This window comes from Ptychodera flava, chromosome 10 (genome assembly GCF_041260155.1).
Source record: "Ptychodera flava strain L36383 chromosome 10, AS_Pfla_20210202, whole genome shotgun sequence".
Lineage (NCBI taxonomy): Eukaryota > Metazoa > Hemichordata > Enteropneusta > Ptychoderidae > Ptychodera > Ptychodera flava.
In genome coordinates this window covers 43,199,385-43,220,981 of record NC_091937.1, presented here as the reverse complement: position 1 = coordinate 43,220,981, position 21,597 = coordinate 43,199,385, and the positions used below count along the sequence as shown (strand labels likewise).

Below are 21,597 nucleotides of genomic sequence, written 5' to 3'. Positions count from 1 at the left end.
CAGAATTCGTTTTACGCAGTTTACTAATAAGTAAAGGAGTGTTTAGACAGGTAGTTTGATACCGACGATTGAAATCATCTATAGGCCATTTTAATCAATAATTGTCAATAACTGTAAATTGAAGATATCAAAATGGAAGGCGAGATATGTTTCGTAAATTGGTCCCGTTCTCGTTTTCTTAGATACATATATTGAAATTCAGGACCCTAATGTATGTATGGAAGGGTGCCACCACGGCAAGAAGCCATTTTCTGCAAAGGGTGTGACGGCAGTGCGTTCACATTCGTGCGACTTACATGTAATTTCTCTTCTGAACCGTGTCTGCTGTGACGTTGATGACCAATAATCCACGCTACACAATTTATTTAAGGCCGAAGTTCAGAAATTTTCTCGGTTTTTCTTGCAAAGGTTAGATCGTTAGCGTTCTTCCAAGTGTCTTGCGTAAACAACAAGTTTCAAACTTATAGTACTATCGCATAAATAATTTACGTTTTCTCGCAATCAAATTTTCCGTTGTAAAAACTACGGGCGGATGCATGTAGTTCAGGTCGAACCAGGCAGATGATTAATGACCGACTCAATTTACTGGTAAGGTCAATACGGTACCTCATTAGACAGTCTTTATAGACAAACACCAGAGTGCGGTTGAGTAAAAATGGGTAACGGGTTTAAGCGATTAAAGTGTTATCGGAGTATCACAGATATCAATACCTGAACTTCCAAAACTCCCCGTGGTAAAAACATGAGCTTACATGTATTATTCCAAAGGTATCTCCATAAATAGTGCTCCATGGTTAAAATATATCACCATACACAGATTGTAGCACTCTGTAGTTGTGTAAGAGTTCGTCAGCTTTGCAAAGGGCAGTAGCTGCAAGAATAAACAGAAGACTAGCTTTCTTATTGTTGGTTATACCACTCTCCGCCTCATGCCCATTGTTCTAACCATGCTCTCTAATTTCCATAACCGAATATTTTATCATATGCCACCTGGCTTTCTTTGTTTAAAAAGTGTCCGATTTACAAGTTCTTTTGTTTAAAAGTGTCCGATTTACTAGTAAATCGGACAGTTCTTTTGTTAAAAACTGTCCGGTTTACTAGTAAATCGGACACTTTTAAACAAAAGAACTTGTAAAATGGACACTTTTTAAACAAAATAAAGTCACGTGGCGACGAGTAAAAAAAACAGTTGCGAGACATTATACCAGAAGAAATTTATTTCACCATTAAGTACAGAGTAAAGACACTTTAAAAGAATCACCGGATTGAATTTTGCACGACTGTACATCTCAAAATCAATTACAGGCAGGTCACCGTGAAATAACGGTATTGATTGCAAATATCACTTCTGTGTTAAGGTTATTGTTATCACGATCATTCGAAGCTGAAATTTAAGACTTCAAAGTCAGTTATAACACTGAATGTAGAGGTTTCAGTCGCCCCTGGTAAAGTTAAATCTAGCGACAGGCAAACACACACGCAGTACCACAGTCATTGTGGATCTACACGTATTTTTTTACTTGCAGTTTCTGTTGCGCCTTTCTCTGACGTGGCTGTGTAGCTTGGTCTTCCAATTGTGGCCGTTAGCACTGGCGTGACAGGGGGACTTTTCTATTCCATCGTTGGCTTTGGTAGTTGAAGTGCACCGGATACAGCTTTCATTTGTACTTCATCCGCCATATCGATATACGTAGAGCGACTCGGCAATTGCGTGTATGCTGCTCAAAGTTTTCGACCCAAATGAGCAAAGTGTGACTCTAACGTCGATCTGCAAACACCTTTACAATTCATTCAACCAACCAATCAATCAAACACAATTCATACAATTCAAATCAAACCAGGTGCTCAACCACATCATCGCACTACAATAGCAACACATGTCAACTTCGTTTTATCCAATCATGGGTTATTTTTTTATACTTTCGTTCAACAAGGTGTCAAAACGCGTCAATGTTTTCCTGCCAAAGTTTCAACTTGCACTGCACTAAAATTACAAATAAAAACTTTCGGCGTGCAAACAAGGCTCTAAAACTCGGCAAATTCGTGGTATAACACGGTCAGCGAACTCGTAGTCGGCGGTTTACGGAATTTAACGGTACAGTTTGCCATAAAACTCCTCGGCCCTGCGGGCCTCGGAGTTTTACTGGCAAACTGTACCGTTAAATTCCGTAAACCGCCTCCTACTCGTCCGCTTACCTATTGTTGATAATCCGCTGACTTGTACCTTCTATCTTGGTGAGAAGCCCTGCAATTTTTCAATAGCGGGTTGACAGTAGCGGACCCAGTAGCTCAGAGGATGGCGAGTTCGATTGAGATTCTGGCTTCAAAAGCATGGTGTTGTGCCCTTGAGCAAGGCACTTTATTTCTGACTAGACTGTTTCATTAGGTAATGGGAAGTGGACTCGTCATCCTGTAACTGGGCTTTCACTTCTTGGATGGTGGAATGAATAAGTTGTAAATTCTGATGGTAGAAAAACAATCTATAGAGGTCATTCCAATGTATCAGATGACAATAGTATTTCTGAAATCAAAGAAAAGTTTGTGGAATATGAACAAGTTGATTACCGGTGCATGGTCAGGAGAGAATACAATGTGTCTTCAGTAACAGGTAAAGGAACTAGTGTCCTGCAACAGATGGCAAAGAGGCATGTGTTCAAGGTGACAGAGGTGAGTAATTGTGGCCAGTGATGGGAGCAGCTTATGAGGCAGTCAACAGGAAAGGCTACCTGTATGTGAGGACATTAGCTATATCAGGCCAATGGCTTTCATGGAGGGCAGTATGGCTGCATTCTACCTTCAGTGGGCAATATCCCACTTGTGCATTCCCTCAACCTTGGCCTTAAATGACCTTGTACGTCAGCATTTTTGTTGTATAGCTCAACTCATTATATAATACAAACACACTGCAGAAGCCAACCCTATACACTGAATTTGGAATCGAATCCCCATGAAAGCTTATTTTTGAGTAACATTTGTGTTTTTGTTTTGTTTTTTTTTTTGTTTTTTTTTTTGGGGGGGGGCTAAATTATTGAAATTTTAATACTACAATTACTGCCACGATTACCAGGATAAGAGATCAATGTTGGTGTAATGAACATGGCCTATTTCTGTGGGGGTAGTATGTTATTTTGTACAGACAGCACAAAAACCAATCAAACATGACACTCATCGACAAGAAAACACAACTTCACATTTTACATACAGTATGTGTCATACTTTTATTTTCTTGGAAAGTCTACTCAATGACCATGATAATATGGATACAATTCTGTGTTAAAACTGCAATGTATTTGGATACATAACATATTTTGAAACGGACTACATAATATATAAATACAACACTTGTTCAAAGTCCATTCAAGATGCTGGTTCCTTTTTGTGTTGACCTGTTCACCCCAATTTCCCTGTAAACAAGTCCTGAATCACCATTGATAGCAATTGGTTTGGAACAAACCATGGTGGCGAAAGGTAAGGTCTGAGAACTGAGTTAGTTACTACCTACTGAGGAATTTGCATGGATTTTGCATGATACCAACACAACTGTGTCACCGAGACACGATTAAGGTAGTTTGCGCCTCAAAAATGAAAGACTTACACTTTTGCACAAACTTTCTTCAAGCAAACTTTCAATAATTCTCTTTCAAAATCAAGGATCACTGTACAAAATTTGGTACTGGAGGAACAAATTACCCAACATTTACCGATCTTTGAAATTCAAAATGGCAGCCATCCCTGTGTTACCACTATGGGAAAAACAAAATTCCTGATGTTTACAAAACTAAGCTGGTGAAAACTTTTATTTACTCCATGAGCTTTAAATGAGCTCTCACAAGCGGTTGAACAAAAGAATATAATTGTAAAAGTTTGAGAGTCTGAATATCTGTCCAAGAGGCACATTCTACCCTAAGATTAAATCCATAAAAAATCCTCGTTTTTTTTGTGTATCCAATAGTACTTGACTTGACTTCCAGGAAGACCATAAGATAAAATCAATGCAATACTTTGTCCACAAGTTCTTTTGACCTGGACGCTAACAATTTTTTCTTGCAGTAGTAATTATTACATTTCAAACTTTTCAAAAGTAGTAGAAAACTAGTATTTTGATGAAAGACAATTTAAGTTTTATGTTCATGGCCGAAACTCTTGCGATCGAAACATTTTCTAAACAAACAAAACAATGGATTGCTCATGACAGCAAACTTTTTACACGGATTACCTCCAAAGCATTCCTGAAAAATACTTTTTGACTCTTTAATAACACATCAAATAAACAGGAATATTTGTACAAAACTTAGTAGTCTTCTGAGGAAGTCAGTGCACATATTTTTTAAGCCAGTACAATGTGTAATTTTGTTGGTCCCATGACAAATACCGTAGTTATCAGCTTGGAGCAGTGAGTAGCACACTAGATAGCTGTATTATTGTGCGTTGGTCTGCAAAATATTGTCACGGATAGAGTTTACATACACAAAATAGTACGACACTTGAAAAAGGTAAAAAAAATACAAGATCTGTGGATGTTTTGAATAGGTATGACAACTGAATACTGTGCAAACACTTGACATAATTTCTTAGCTGGGTCCTTTACGCTTACATTTTAAAAACAAAATGTTAATTATCTGCAGCAAATATTTCAAAGTCTTGGGATATGAGGTTCCGCAGCCCTTCCTGTTGTTTGAAGGATTTATGTAGGGTCTTGGTATTCTGATGAGTGTTCCATATGGTGTTTAAGAAGTCGATGGTTCTAGTTCTGATGCTGGTGTTTCAGGTTCCTCATCGTTGTATATGTTCTCCGCCTGATAAATAAATGAGAATTGGAGATATTGTGAATAGTTTGGCACATGAAAACAACCATGACTCTTCCATCCTCACTTCCCATAGACTGGAAGGCACGTCTTACAAGGGTACTCAAACACTCGCACTGAATTGACAGTGGGAGCGCCCTCATATGTTGAACCCTCCAGTCTACATTTCCCCATGTGCAGGTAAACTGGCAACATATGACAACAGTGTTGTACCATAATTAGGCAGTATGAAGAGTTCATTTGTCACATTGCACATAAGCTGTGACTTGAGTTGGATCTTATGACCTAAACACGCCTTGAGCTGCACATCCGACGATGGTGTCCAACTGCTTTGCTATCTACAGGAAATCAACTTTACTTCTGATGTAAAATTAGCAATGGAGGTAGAATTTTGATTGATGTATTTTTAAAGGGACAGTAGCTGTAACTTTTGATGTTTTCACGATGTTTTTTTTGTATGCAAACAGCAAGTTCTTCTACTCCTCAAAACATGTTAAAACACCTACTATGTAGCTTGTAAACACAGCATCTCTACTTGTAAAATGCAGTTGTTGTTTACATTAGAATATTAGTCCAACTACAAGTTTACTTGTCAACAATAACAATGTAGTCCATACATGTATTGGTTGAATATCGCTGTATTTCAACATTGCCTTTGGAATATCATAGACAGTGGAAGTGAGGGAGTATGCAGGTATTTGGGAACATTTTGCAACAGTATAAGGTACAAAATGGAAGGCATAAATTTCCTCCATTCATCCTTACCATCTGCCAGACTTGCATGATGTTGTCTTCGCTAACAGAACAGATTACCCAGGGTTCATTGGGATTCCATGAGAAATCTGAGATCTTGGCAGTGTGACCACCATGAATAAACAGCAACTCGGGGGGTCCATCTTCAGCATCCTCAGCCGATTGCTCTTCTCCAATTTTACTGAAGAAATGGAAGATGGATTTTTTTATATCACAACCATAGATAAGACATTATTAGTATCAGAGTAAGTCTATTCAATTGTCGAGGTATGACAGTGTGACTGATTCCAACAAGCTGTCATTTAGCACCGAATGAAAACCCATGGAAAGTTGCCTCTCGAAACTTGTTCCCAAAATGCAAGGGCAAAAAGAGATACTGGCTTCCTGAACTTGTATAAACTTTGTATCACTGTATTTGAAACCAATATATATCAACGGAACACTTGTTGGTAAATAAGCCTAATCAAGCAGTGTAATTCTAAGGAACATGTGATGAAACTGTAGCATATAAAAATTTATCATACAAAAATGCTATCTTTCCATCAATACACTTATGGTAATACTGGAAATACGAGTAAACCTGGATGCTTATTTCCTGATAAGTAACTATGTAATGTGTACCTGAGATCCCAAACATGCAGACGTCTGTCAGTGCCGCTGGACGCAAGAATTGTCTCGTTATGCGGGGACCACTGGACTTGAAAAATTTCATCTTTGTGCGACTCAAAGGAATGGAGTTTGAGTTTCAGGTTACGTAAATCCCACAATGCAACAGTCTGTAAAGAGAAAAAATGCTTTGAAGAGCTACACACTGATGAATTCTAAGGTGAAAAATAAACTTGATGAAACTTTGTTCATGTCAAGATTTTTCTGACATGTGACTATGATACTTCTCAATAAGTGTCTCAATAGTGAAAGAGATGAACTTTTGTTCAAACTGTCCTCCATGAAACTTTTTGATCATTCTCTTATCAAATCAAGATTAAAAGTCAGGGGTTGCCCTGCAAACTTTGGTACCAGAGAGACAAATTACCCAAGATTTCCCGATATTTGAAATTCAAAATGGCTGCCATCTCTGTGTTAACTCTATGAGGAAATTTAAAAATTTTCGATTTTCGAAAAACTAAGATAGTGAAAACTTTTCTTTCATCAAGAGCTTTAAAATGAACCCCCACAAGTTGTAAGTCAGGAGAGAATTGATAACATTTGAAAGCCTAAATTTCTGTTCCCAAGGCACATTCTACCTTAATCAGACCTGATGTTTTGAGGCGAGCGATCGCTCTGCTCGCCTACCACTCGCGCAAATCAAATTCCACGAGAGCGATTAGCCGCTCGCGTCACGGATGGGACCCAAGTTTTTGAGACCAAAGGCACACGTTGTATCCAAAATGTAACATACTCTAATCTCCTCCGATCGACACGCGAAGCACAATGTAGCAAATAAAATTATGCTTTCAATATTCAGTTCACTTCACTTCAGTATGAATTACGTTCTCGGCAAGCAGATTCTAGCAATGGAATGGATCGATTTAGGTGCAACAATGTGATACAGTATTACAATAGTACTTGTCTAGTGATAGCGTATCGGTGGCGGGCCTAACACTTCAATATAGCACCACTACGGTTCGGAATTTACATGTACACAAATGTACAAAGTACAGCCCTTCATTCTCACATTTTCAAACCAACTCCGTTTTCTTGGCTGCTATATTCTTTCGAAGTGTTCAAAACACAAACGGTTATCCTGCTGCAGCAAGATTTCATAGGAAAAATATGCGTGACAAACGAGGATCATATTGCTTACGCTATCGTGGTGACAGAAACATGGTTCAAGGATTCCGATGATAACATCGCAGCACGTTTTTCGTCTTCTCATAATGGTTACACCATACACCAAATACCAAGTTCAAGAAAGAAGGGCGGCGGTACAGCAGTTATTACTAAATCAAACTTAAAGTTTATCAAGAACAAGACTGCAGCCTTTAAGTCGTTTGAAGTAATGGATGGTAAATAGATTGTTTTTCAACTGTAATTAGACTGTTTGTTGTTTATCGACCGCCGAGGGAGGCCATTACTAATTTCTTAGATGAATTTGCCAAATTACTGGAGAGTTTGATCCACTCACAAGGGAGAGTGATTATCATCGGCGATTTTAATATTCACGTGGATGATCCGACTAATAACGATGCTGCAAAGTTTATTGATCTACTCAACTCTATGGCATTGACACAGCATGTGATTGGTCCTTACTCACAGTAAGGGTCACACTCTGGACCTAATCATCACTAGGGAAGCTGACCCGTGTGTTTCTAACATCAGATGTGACTGGCTTTTGCCATCTGACCATGCGGCACTTCATTTTTCGACTGTTTTCACACGACCACTCCCACTGAAAATAACTAGGTCTTCAAGAAAGCTTGCGAACATCAATATACTGGAACTCCAACAAAAACTTACGTCATCGCTGCAATCGGTAATTTCAATGAGTGACTGTTGTCCAACTGATATTGTAAATTCTTACAATAGTGCTTTAATTGGAATTATGGACGATCTTGCACCAGTTGTTCACAAACAGTTTTTGGACAAAGCCCGTGCTCCCTGGTTTACAGAAGCATTCATCAAAGCACGTCAGGATCTTCGGCGATTGGAGCGACGATGGAGGAAATCCGGACTTGTTGTAGACGAACAGATTTTTAAATCGGCTCGTTGCATGTATGTGAGTAAACTGAGGGATGCTCATGCTACCTATCACAGAGACCGTATTGTTGGTGCTGATACTAAAACTCTTTTCCGCATCATTGATAGTATCATTGGTACGAAGGGAGCATTGGCTTTGATTAAACCTGATATTGACCCTGCTATATTACCAGATGTTTTTTCAAAATTCTTTCGATCCAAGGTTGATAGAATTCGCGAGAGTTTGCCATTTATTCAACCATTAGACCCTTTGACATTTTCAAGTTTTAGTTTGTGTTGTTTTGAGATAATATCTATGGAGTCTGTAGTGAAATTAATAAGTAATTTACCAGTGAAATCCTCTAAGCTTGACCCAATGCCAGCTTCTTTGTTAAAACAGTGTTTGCATCAAATTGTCCCTACTATTACACATATAATCAATTCTTCACTCGCTAATGGTATATTTCCCCATTCATGTAAATCTGCCATTGCTTAAGAAGCCAGGTCTTGACAGTAATGCATTGAAAAATTATAGGCCTGTCTCTAATTTGCCCTATTTATCTAAGCTGATTGAAAAGGCAGCCTTGCTTCAAATTAATTCATATTTGTGTAATAACAATTTACATGCTAAATCTCAGTCCACTTATCGCGAGGCTCATAGTACAGAGACTGCATTGGTGCGCGTGCAGAATGATGTGCTGCATGCTCTAGACAGACGTAATGACGTAATTTTAATTCTTCTTGACCTGTCTGCTGCCTTCGATACCATCGACCACAATATCTTAATACATAGGCTACGCTGTAGGTTTAGAATTGATGGTACTGTGCTTGAGTGGATTAAATCTTACTTGAAGGATAGAACAATGAGAGTTTGTGTTGGGTCGGCGGTATCGGAGGCACAGCGTGGTGAATGTGGTGTCCCCCAGGGTTCGGTCTTAAGATCGATACTGTTTAGTTTATATGTAGCACCCCTTGAGGATATTATTGTCAGGCATGGCTTAGATTCTATGTTTTATGCTGACGACTCTCAACTGTATATAACTTGCTCCCGTGACTTTGTTCCCATTACTCAAATTGAGGGTTGTATTAGTGATGTTCGTCAGTGGATGGGTGACAACATGTTAGCACTTAATGAAGGTAAAACTGAAGTAATTCATTTTTCGTCAAGGTTTGCTGATGGGGGCCGGTCACGTGAGTGTAATTTGCAGGTGGGAGAGGTCAGCGTCCATCCGTCACCTGTAGTCCGTAACCTTGGTGTTATGCTTGATGCATCAGCATCTATGTCATTTCATGTAACCAGTCTTTGCAAATCAGCATCATTTGCATTGTGGAAAATTGGTAAAATTCGTAATTTTCTTGATCAGATTTCAACTGAAAAATTGGTACATGCTTTCATCACATCTAGACTTGACTATTGTAACAGTTTATTGTATGGTCTCCCTAGTCATCAAATGAAAAAACTTCAACTACTTCAGAACTCTGCGGCACGGCTTGTCACTAGAACCAAAAAGACAGAACACATTACGCCAATACTGTCTAGTTTGCACTGGCTTCCTGTATATAAGAGGACAGAATTCAAAATTCTATGTTTGACATATAAAGTTGTTCATGGTATGGCACCAGTCTATTTAACGGATTTACTAGATGTCCGCACTCCTGACCGTTTGCTGCGTTCAACTACTGAGGGGGTAATAACTTTGCATCAACCGATTTGTAACACAGTATACTACATGTATGGCGAGTGATCTTTTGCTGTCTGTGCCCCACGTTTGTGGAACAAACTGCCTTTTGGGGTCAGAACGTCTCCTAATTTTAATGTTTTTAAGTCAAATCTCAAGACCTATCTTTTTAGGAATGACATTGTGTAGTTTTTAACCAGCGACTGTCTTTTCATTTATTTAATTGTGATTCTCAGTTTTGTTTTTTTACTCTTGTAATTTTTATTCAATTATGATTGTCAGGTTTTGTTTTTTAACTCTTGTAATTTTCGTTTTTTTTAGTGTGTTTTGTGAGGCGCCTTGAGATTTTCCATTCATGGAAGGCATTTTTAAAGTAATAAATATTATTATTATTATTATTATTATTATCGAGATCGAACGTAGAAAAAATGTCTACGATATGATGAATGGCACTACACGTCACAACTCGCGGAAACAAATGCATAATCTCTGATTAAACAATTTAGCCTGAGCGACTGCTAGGTCTCTTGGTCCTTTGAAAGCTTAAAATAATTAAATTGACTCTGAAAAGTTGGACGGATACCCCATACTTCTGAAAAAAAAATAGCGAAATGATCACTTGAAAGACGTAAATTTTTGCGACATTTTGGCGTACAGAGTAGGAGTTCTGTGACTGTCGTAAAATGGTATCTGTTTAAACAATTGGCAGCCCTCGGCCCTCGCGAGTGTACACACCGCGGATCGTGTACCTCGACGTGGCTGTTATGATAAATTTGTTTTGTTTTGTGAAATGTAAACTTGTGATCACTTCGATATATCGCGGTAACAATCGGCCAAGTTAACTTTGGTTTAAGACCAACGAGCATGCAGGATGTTTCAGCGGGCCACAAACGTAAACAAGTGAAACATAACTTGACTGTGGAGTGCTGGTAGCACCATTCAGTGTAAAAATTTAGTTCTGTACGCGTACTCAGCGAAGTTCAAACTATGGAGGTAAAAAAATACCTCCATGTTCAAAACCAAACATGTTTGATGACAGCACTGTTGTCTTGGTAGGTTTTTGTCTTGATGCCAATATATTTAATGTGCATACCATATAGTATTTTTAAAAGGCTTGTATGAAAAAAAAATCATGAAAAAGTTACATGTCCTTTTAAAAAGTAAACTTCATCTATTTGTCCATGAATGCAACAGAGGCCACATTTCTGTATATTTATTCTCGAAAAATGTTGAAAGTTAGCCAATATGCTATGAACATTTGGGTGGAAGAACACTGCTTATCCTGTTCCATCTATCAAAAAACATAACCCATATTTTCTCCCTTCTCTATTACATAAAATAAGAAAGACAGCTAGTGCATATTGTTTTTGTAATAAATTTTATTCATGCACTCTCCATACTGTTTTCAGGGGACCTGTTCAGTCACTCTCCTAATGTAGCAGTGCCATATTCAAATCACAAGAGATGACACAAGTTTTTTTTTTTCACTCGCCTGACTATTTTCAGGGGAGCTGCTAAATCACTCGCCTACCATTCGCCTGGATAGTTTCAGGAGAGTGAATTTTAGCTCTCCTGCCATTTTCAAAAAATAAGCTCTGCCTTAATGCAAACATAGATGAGTGCTGTTGCTCAATGTAGTTTTCGTTTGCTTAGATTATTTTTCTGCTGCCTCAACTTTCTTACAGCTATGATTTGGGCCACTACCAAATTTACCTCTGTAGAGTTCCATAAGAAACAATAGGGTTGTACCAAGATTTGGAGTTGAGAGGGTTTAATGAGGATCAAGTAACTGTTCTTACCTTGTCTGCAGACCCTGTGGCTAGAATAAATTCACTGTATGGATTGAATGACAGACAGTTGACCTAAAACAATGAATAAAAGAGAGACAGTTATACAATTGTGGTGCAGTTGTTGTCACCTAGTAACATTTTAATGAAGCAACATTGGTGAAGCATAGGTTCATGAATTTGTCATAAAAAGCTGTGTATGTGAAACAGTGCACATGAGTACAGTAGTACTGTCTAGGTTTTAGCTTTCATTCAGAGCACACACAACTCAGCCTACCAAACATTCTTGGTATCTGTACGCCGTCTGACTATACAACCATCATGAGGCAGTAACAGTCAATGACACAATGACACTTGATATCTGTACGCCCTCTGACTATACAACCATCATGAGGCAGTAACAGTCAATGACACATGAAAGGTTCAGTGTAGAGCAGTCTCTCATTACAGAAATAGCAGCAGAAATAAGGGCGGACAAGAGAAAGTTTGTAAGTCAAGGGAATGTCTGGCCATACCTCGGCAGTGTGGGCATCAACTGTGTGACTTGGTTTACTTGTATTGGTTGAACGTGTATCCCAGCTGTGAAAAGTAAGAAAAACAGAAGACTAAATGCAAAGCTGTGATGAGAAGCAATGGTGGACTGTGTTCTGTACATTTTTGAACGCTTTGCCAATGATATATACAGTGTTTCTTCCTCTTACACAACTTTGTACTGAGAAGAAACCTTAGAGCATATTCTAAACATTTAGGTAATTTGATGACAGATTTCAGCAAATCTGAGACACTCTCTTACTCAGAACTTCTCTAAATTTGTGAGAAACGATTACAGTTGACCACTGGAAAAATTTTCATTATAATATTTGAGAACTAGTCATTTCGACAATATTTACAATTTGGCAAAAAAAATGGAGATTAAAAACACCCAAATATGTGGTCAGTGTGCAGCCACTTGAATGTCAGAGCTAATTGGTAGATTGTAATTATTTACAGCAACTTAGGGAGTCTGAAACTAATGCTGTTCTAAAGCTGATTGGTTGCAGTAGGCTATATGCTTCGAAGATGCGGCACATTGCCAGAATACAATTGGCGACCACAAAACATCATAAACACAAATGTGTTAAAGCAAAACTTGAGAGTATAAAACTAACATCATGAGTTTTTGATCGTCTGCGACAGATCCGAAGAGACTTTCGTGCAGCAGATGCCACGACACATCTTCTACCACTGCAGTGTGGCCCGTAAATATAGTCTTTGCGTCAATAACTCGGTTTTCATTGGGTACCTGGTTGATATCCCATAGGCATATGGTCTGGGGGAAAGAGAAAATGAAAGCTGAGTTCTGACAGGTAGCTGAAGAAGACTACAGTAGAATTATACTGAACACATACATCATATCCATCATCACTGTTATATTATCATGTAACTTTTGATCTTGTCAAATGTTGTGCTACTTCCAGGACTGTACAATTACATTGTTAGGAGGGCTGACGGGTGTGAGAGAAAAAAGGGTTGGTAATTTTCATAACAAGTCAAGTTACTACACTTGGATATACATGTACTTCTAAGAATTATTCTAACTTGGGTTATGGATTACCAAATGAGGAGTATAACTACAGAAACTGAAGTTTTGTGGCAATCCCTAGCCACTTACTGCAACTCTTTGCCAAAGGTCTGCAGCAGTGCAACACCAAGCTCATCAGTGACGACAATCATTAAGATCTTCCCATATTAAATATTTTGGTAACAAGGAACCCTTCTGACTGATGATGTCCGGGGAAGATTGGTTTAAGCTGTGCTGGCAAATCACCTCAATGCCAATACCCCCAGCATCTTAGTCTCTAAAGAATCACTTACATGGTCATCTGAAGCACTGAGGAGATGGCCATTCATGTTTGGATTCCATGACAACCCGTATCCTTCCTTCTGGTGTCCACGGAGACGCAGATCTGGACTGCATTCACCACTGGGATCTGCAAACAGTTTGGGATTTTGTAAATACAATATGCATCGAAATTGTACACTGCAAATTTCAAACGTTTAACCTTTCTGGTGCTATGTGGATTGTGATTACTTTTGTGCAGTCTATTAAGCTAATTAGACATATTACACATACTGCTATATTAGGCCAAAGAAAAATTATATTTCCCCAGGTTATTTTTGATGAACCAACAAAGGAGTTTAGTGAATTTTATCTCTTTTTTCACAAACCAGCAAAATTTCCAACAAGTTACATTGTAACTGATTACTTTGTGAGTCTAGATTTTACACACTATATAAAATAATAGATTCATTACGTATACACTGTACGTATAGTGTTGACAGAACAAGTTCTGAACATTTCCACGCGCTCACAGAAGAAAAAGAGAAACTTTAAAAATATGCAACTCAAATACATCCTAAAGGTAAATCAATAGTGCAGCATTGTCTTTTTAACATCAATGAGGTAGGGTCTAACATATGCACTCTTTCATTTTACTTTTATCCCATGTTTTAGCCTGTTATGAACAGCACTAAAATAATTGCAATGTGGACATATTTAAATTTGCAATAATTTAAAAAAAATTAATAATAATTCAAAATTGGCTAAAGTAGAAGCAGTGATTCTGAGGAACATAACAATAATGATAATAATGGTAAAGACAACATAATAATGTCCATCAAAATCTGTAAAAAATTTTAGTTCAAATATTTTCCTGGAGAACATTCTACCCCTAACAGGCATTCACTCACCTGGCTTGGAAGGATGTTTGGTGTAGTCAAATACTAAGACATCACTGGATGGTGTCTTGGTTGCAATCACACAGGGATTCTGCGGCATGTACCTTGCTCTGTTCACTTCACCTTCATGGTTGATCTTGATCTCGATCTCAATCTTGCCGCTCACCGAGCCAAAGCCACCAAATTCTACATCAACAGTATCAAAGATACAACAATATCATGTAAAATAGGTGTTTTAGTTATTCCCTCATGATATAGGCACCCATGTTGATATTAAAGTATCTCCCTGGATCTCAATACTGTCAATAGATTTTTTCACCATATGAAAGTAAATAAATAGAGTAGATTATTTTTGCACAAGGCATCTAAATTTTGCTTCTATTGATGACAGAAACTTATTTCTCACTGATTTAATGAGAAATCTGCAATCTTTACCAGTGAAAGGAGCGCCCTCATACGACAATGACGTGACAGCTCAACATATTTCTTTGGAATGTTCCCTATACTCACCTCCTTTCTCACTGTCATACTGTGATGCATTGAACTGAGTGTCTGCATTTGGAAGCTGTACACTGGCTATCAGTAAGTGATTCTGTTCATCTGACCTGCAATCAAACCAGGGAAGATACACACAACGAATTATAAAACATCCATGTCACACACCAAGAGAGGCTCTGAACTCTCTTCCACCAAAGATATGTACACTGATCGGGCTAATTGGTAATTATTTCGTGATACTTTTTATAATCCAAGCTTTGCAAAAGTGCCGTAATCTCTTTAAGTGGAAATACTAGGCTGAATATAGATAGAGTTCAGATTGACAGAAGTGAAGAACAGATTCACAAATCACATCAGAGTCGCTGAGTCACATATCCTGATTTGCAGTTGCTTTGGTTTGATGACATGCACATACAGCAATAGTGTGTTGTCCTTATACCAAGTTTGGGACAAATTGGTTCAGTCATGTACGAGAAACCACTCTGGACAGACACACAGACGGATGCATTCACATACTCTTTGCAAATCCCTATTTAAAACTTCATCCGATAGGGACTTACCATGCATTTCAGTGTGGATTGCATAAAAAATGAAAACTGGATTCATTCAAGATGACAACATATGAATAGGACAATAATGCAGGATAGAGTTCAGATCGACAGAAGTAAAGTAAACGCTATCACTTACGTGTGAGTGCCAAGTACAAGTCGATGAACGGAATAATCTTTTCCCTCTGGCCTGAAAAAAAACATTGAAATAATGAAATAAGAAAAGTTGGTACAATGTTGTGAATCTGAAGGAAATTAGCACTATATAAATTGTTAAGTCGATAGAAGTTCTGCAATAAAGATGAATGGCGATCTCTGGGAAATGTACATTAACTGCTTCAACATGCTTATTATTATTATGTACTTGAGTACATAGCCCCTTTAATTAACACCTTGAATGCCATAATTGTTCCCACCAAAATTTTAGTGAAACATTTTTACCCATTTTTATGAATTTTTCTGTATTTCTTTGATAATTTTGGACCAAATGGACATCACATTTCATTTGCCACAGTTTGTTATCAAAATTTTGAAAACAAATCTGAAAAAAATTGACGTGATCATATTTTCTGAAGGTGACAAAAGTTGACTTGGGCGTTCAAACAATCCATACAATGCACCTCAGGGACAAATACTCAGACTTAGAAAGCTTTATAATTCTTCTCTGCTCCATCATTTGTGGCTCGTTTTGAAGCTCTACCCTTTCACCACCATGGTTTGGCCCAATCCCATTGTTATCAATGGTGAGTGTGGACCTGTTTACAGGGAATTGGGGGTTAACAGGTTAAGTGAGTAAAGTTTTTACTGTCTTAGTTTTGTGAAAATTAAAAATTTAACTTTTCAACGCAGATTAGAACAGAGATGGCAGCCATTTTGAATTTTTAATACCAGTAAATGTTTGGTTATTATTTCTCTTGTACCAACAGTTGCAAGGTGATGCTTGATTTTCATTCTTGCTTTGTTAAAAGAATGGATGAATGTTTCGTTGAGGAAAATTTGAATGAAAGTTTAAGTCCATCATTTTTGAGGTTTGCACTACCTTAAATAACCCTTTCATCTCAATGGTTTGGCCCAAACCTATTGTTATAAACGGCAATTACTATTCTGAGTATAGGATATAGAGATGAACAGGTTAACTATTGCTGGGTCAGAGATTGGAAACTCTGACAATCACCTTTGTACATCTGGCAACCACTGTGCTGTAAGACTTGGCCATTCTAATGCATGTGTCATGACCAAGTCGTACAGAAAAGGGGTGTTTTTCTTCCAAATCTTGTACTCTTCATTGATCACTCTTTCCTCCACAGCATCATCAAATGTTTCTGCAAGGCAACAGGGAGAGATGACTGATTCAGATATGAACTTCACAATTTAAACTATATATATATATATATATAAAGACCTTTAAGTACAGCAGTAAGCAGGCTTTATTAACGTTAAAAACCTGTGAACTTGGGTTCCCAGTTTCGCATGAATAGGGACTGATGAGTTAACCCTTTTCCTGCCAAGTCCATATTTCATCACCAGGTCAAGATGGTTAAAATTAATGAAACACAACGTATTCCACATGATGTATTTTAACATAATACTGTACATTTGAAGGCTGCTGAAAACATAATACTGTAAAGTTTTATTTTTTGGACAAAAGATGCTATAACATACCAAGCCAAGTGGGTGAAAATACGTCATGTTTTGGCTCAATACCACTTTTTACTGACTTGGCTGATTGGGAAGTGATATAGTTATTACTGTCTGGCAGGAAAAGGGTTAAAGGTATACAGTCACCTGTAATCTAAATATGCCCATATATGGTCAAAGGGGCGTTCCTTGGAATTCAAAATGCCTATGTGAGGGCGCTGTTTTTAAAAAGCGGCCACCCGCTTAAAATCTATGACTGGTTAGATTTTCTCTTTCCATGGTAACTGTGGCAAAATTGGAACAGGTGACAGTATACCTTTAATGAACAATATTGTTGGAGAATGATACCAACAGCTGATAGTGTAATCTGGCTGGTTAAAGTCTGAACTACCAGCTTTTTCTTTCAACTATGAATTGCAGTGGCTTTACACTAGTTGTGGTTAAAGCTGTGGAAGACTAGTCAGTGTCCAAACACTTGTTATCCTGTTACCTACATCTTTATCTGGAGAATTCTGATCATGAGAAGGAAAAACATTTCTATATGCAACATAGCTGAGTAAAGTTGCATGCTTCAAAAACTGCAGCGGTATACAATACTGGTCTAAAGTAATTGGGAGCACTTTACTTGCCACAAAGAAATCTCATTCTACCAAAGTTACTCTTGGAGCTCTGTGGATAGATTATGATTGCCAACTTGAAAAGACCAGCTGAATGAATGAATTAAAAGTAACAAAACCTGGAAATGTTCAAGAGTTTTATTGCAATGTTGGACTGTGTACTCAATCATTATGGTAGCTGCAAAATTGTAGCGCTACGGTGAGGCGGTCGGTGATTTTTGGTTTATGCGACTTCGCTCACCAGTAGCGCTACAATGCCGATGGCCCTGTAGCGGTGAAAATAAGCCCACCCCATTGGACAAGGCGTGTTGATGTGATTATCAACTTCCGGTAATGACGGCTCCCAGAAACACCGATACCCAACGCACGCCCAGTGTTTATGGAACGCGATCGACGTGTTTGAACAAATTCCAAACCCAGTTACGACAAGATTAGCATGGCTGTCAATTATAGCCGGTCACCGGCGGCAAATCACCGTCTGACACAGGTCTTGCCGCCGCCTGTTTTCCCTATTCAAGGCCTGCAGTAATGATCTTTACACACGTTATGAATTCTTTCCTGTCCCAATTCTACCGTTGGCTGCACTGTGCTACAGAGGCGCAGCACCTAAGGCTCGTTGGTAGCCGATTTCTGATTGGTTTCAACCGGTACTGTAAAAGCTTTATGTGTTCTGATTGGTTTTCGGACGTACACGATCGATATGGCTACGAAAAGAATGACAGCCACGTTGGATTTATGGGTCCAAAAAAGACCCCGAGAGGCTTACACTAGCTCGGATATAAAAGTAATGTTCATATTTGTAAATCATTTTATTTTCCTGAGGAATTTCAGTGATCGGGGGTTCAATCCATCAATGGTATAGCATGCAATGTAGATTTCACGCCGCGTCTGAGCAAAGTGCCATAGCATTACGTGTATTTAGCGACTGGAATTTTGATTTGTTTTCCCGTTTGCAGATCGTGAACACTCTTTACAATCAGTAAGAATCGTTTACTCAGCACAAAAAAACCTTTGTGGGGATTGACATAACTTTAAGTGAGTTTTGACTACCACTGAATTTGTTTGCACCAAGCCGCCGTTCTATGAAATGTATTCTTACGGTAGTACATGCTGTGTACTGTGGTTGTTTCGAAGGCCCGAGTATTGAAGTTTGATAAATAATTTTCCGACATCCGAAATCTTTCCTCAAAAGCAAATATCGGTATTCCGATCCTTCAAAATCATTTACCAAGACCAACACTTTTAAATTTTTAGGGCAATCACAAAATTTAGCTAGGCTTGACTGTATACTTTCGCGGTATCTTGCACGTACGTGCGGCGGTAAACCATGTTTTGAATATGGATATATCATGCAATTTGCATGTAGTGAGCCTACCCACTTGGTCGGCGTGGGTTTCGACAAAACTCGGACTACTCTGAGGGATATCAGAATAGATAGTCATCAAGAGAAAAGATTTGATCGTTAACTTTCACGTGCAAGGATTTACTACGTAAATAAATCAACATATTCTCAATCTTGTCGATTGAGAGGCCGACGGACAACGAAGCCACGCAATTTCATTAGCGGATGTAAACTTGAGTATGTCATTGTTAATATGATGTAGCGTCAACTAAAATTGTCTCTGGTAGTAGTCTCGTATTTACCCCATTACATTTGTAAATTTTCACACTGGAAATTCATAGCCGGTAACTCTGAGGAGAGGTCTTGAAACAGACAAAATAAAATTACAGCAGTATCAACCAGACGTAGATCGGAATTTTTTGTCGTGACGTTATGACATCAGTTTTGCAGTGGGGACAAGATTTTTTTAATTCTAATACGATTAGCTGTTTTTGAATGGGAACGTATTACAATTATTGAATTACTTTCTGCAGATGTTGTTTCTTAAGAAATAGTTTCTGCAGGTGTAGTTTCTAAAGCTACATCTGAGAATAGTTTGCAGATGTAGTTCTGAAGCTACTGTTTCATCAGCCTGAGAATCACACAATATTGAGGTATTGTCAGCTGGTACTGCCATACAAGCCTTGGGCTTAGATGAGTACTCCGGTGATTCTGATTATGGTTCAGATTATGATCTTTATCAAGCAGGTTGTAATTCAACAGAATTTGTATGCAAATAATAATAAACTGGTGTATCAATAAACATATAAACTCTGTAATACTTCTGTTTGACTTTCATAATTTATTTCACAAGATTCAATTTCATGTTACTTTTGATACTTCAGTTATAATAAACTTGACAGTAAATTGCCCTCAAAAGTGCCACCACAGGCCACCAATTGAAGATGAATAATGAGAAAAGCTTCAGCTTCAGGAGGGGGGACACTGGTTGTTTCTTGCAGTGCTGTTACACTGTCGGATTCAGAGGCGCTAATGATGATATTCGATTGCACTCAGACGACTCGGGGTAGTTGTCTACGCTCTGCATAACTTTTGACAGGTCTTGGAACGACAAAGGCAATCCCATATACTTCAGTTTCGATAAAGCACTAGAAAGTGCGAATTCAAAAGGACTGAACATTCCACGAAAAAGTTGATGGATAGCATTGTATCATAAATTAACAAAGAGAATACGCACATGAAAAGGTTGATTGAATATTCTTGTAAGAGTTGAAGACTAACAACATTGTAGTACACAGTAATTTATGCGAAACTCGAAGGAGACCAACAACCCAAGGCCAGCTGACCACAACGAAATGAACTAAGAACTCACTGGAGAGCAGATACCTGAGCTCTTACGAACAAAAAATCTTGCAATAACAATCGTTGCAAGCGGAGAAAAGTAGAAGTTTGTAAAACCTAAAAATTGTGAGTTTCTGCAGATCTAATGCAGCTCAGTGCTTATTATAGATGACAATAGGAAACCCGGCAAAATCAAAATGGCGAACCGAAGAAAAGATGCCAAGCTGACACACGTGAGTTTGCTCGTTTTACAAAACGGCTACAATTTACGCTAGATGTATGAACATATCGTAAAGAAAGACCGGTAAACACCACTTTACCTCCTTCTTTATCCGCCATTTCTGTGGGTAAATTTTTAAATTCGTCCGATAGTCCTCCTTCGGCCCTGCAGCCCTGCTCAGCTTTCCGTGTTTTGGAACAAAGAGGGCATGCGCATGAATTCCCCGCCAAATCGGAAGGAACGATGTTCGAACGCTGGTGGCGCCAGTTTATATCCCCGGCCACCGAAGCCAACCTGCAGCCAGCAAGGCTAGCCACTTTTTCGTACACGTACGTACGTATTGGTGTTCCCTCGACCGACACAATTACAATTTGACTGCTCCAAATTATTCTATATTTCATTAATTCATATTACATATTAAAGGGAACAAATTTGGCAATGCTTTTCAGACTTTACAGCTGATTTTGTTGACTTTATGGTGCCATGGCAAACAATTTCCTGAAAAAAAATTCTGTCGGACTAATAAACTCCATCGTTTTAATAGTAAGTACTTCATCATGACAAAATAGTCAACAGATAATTAAGAATTATAAACACTGATAGAGATGCAAAGTTGAATTCACACTGCCAATCTGATTAAAATCAGATGAAGAGAGCCGACATTTTCACCATTGCTCAGATATCATTATTTGCCAGAGGAAGTTGTCCCATACAACTCCGAAAAAAACAATGGCTAGACAGCTTTATGAAATAGTAGTTTCTAGCTCTGTGGAGTTTCAAGTGAATTTGATGTCTTTTTTAACTTTCAGGCCATACTTACAAAATGTAGTCAGCTGACATGCTGATACAGCATCATATTATATGTCCTTTAATTAATGGACAGTTTTCTTAAAGGTATACTGTCACCTGTTCCAATTTTGCCACAGTTACCATGGAAAGAGAAAATCTAACCAATCACAGATTTTAAAGCGGGTG

At 38.3% G+C, this 21,597-nt stretch overlaps 1 protein-coding gene across 2 annotated transcripts; it reads right to left on the bottom strand.

Annotated features, from left to right (window-relative positions):
- Positions 1–3,199: 3,199 nt before the first annotated feature.
- On the bottom strand, positions 3,200–20,841 carry LOC139142866 (histone-binding protein RBBP4). Of its 2 annotated transcripts, none has more exons than XM_070713040.1 (12): positions 20,723–20,841; positions 16,639–16,786; positions 15,604–15,654; positions 14,929–15,023; positions 14,431–14,604; positions 13,555–13,670; positions 12,849–13,009; positions 12,216–12,279; positions 11,713–11,775; positions 6,180–6,334; positions 5,571–5,739; positions 3,200–4,796 (listed from the first exon to the last, which is right to left on the bottom strand). In XM_070713040.1, the coding sequence occupies exons 1-12, from the start codon at positions 20,739–20,741 to the stop codon at positions 4,728–4,730; spliced, it is 1,284 nt and encodes a 427-aa protein (XP_070569141.1). In that variant the 5' UTR covers positions 20,742–20,841; the 3' UTR covers positions 3,200–4,727. The 2 variants fall into 2 exon arrangements, with proteins under 2 accessions (XP_070569141.1, XP_070569142.1); XM_070713041.1 differs by having other exon boundaries at positions 14,431–14,611; positions 14,930–15,023; positions 20,723–20,833.
- Positions 20,842–21,597: the final 756 nt, after the last annotated feature.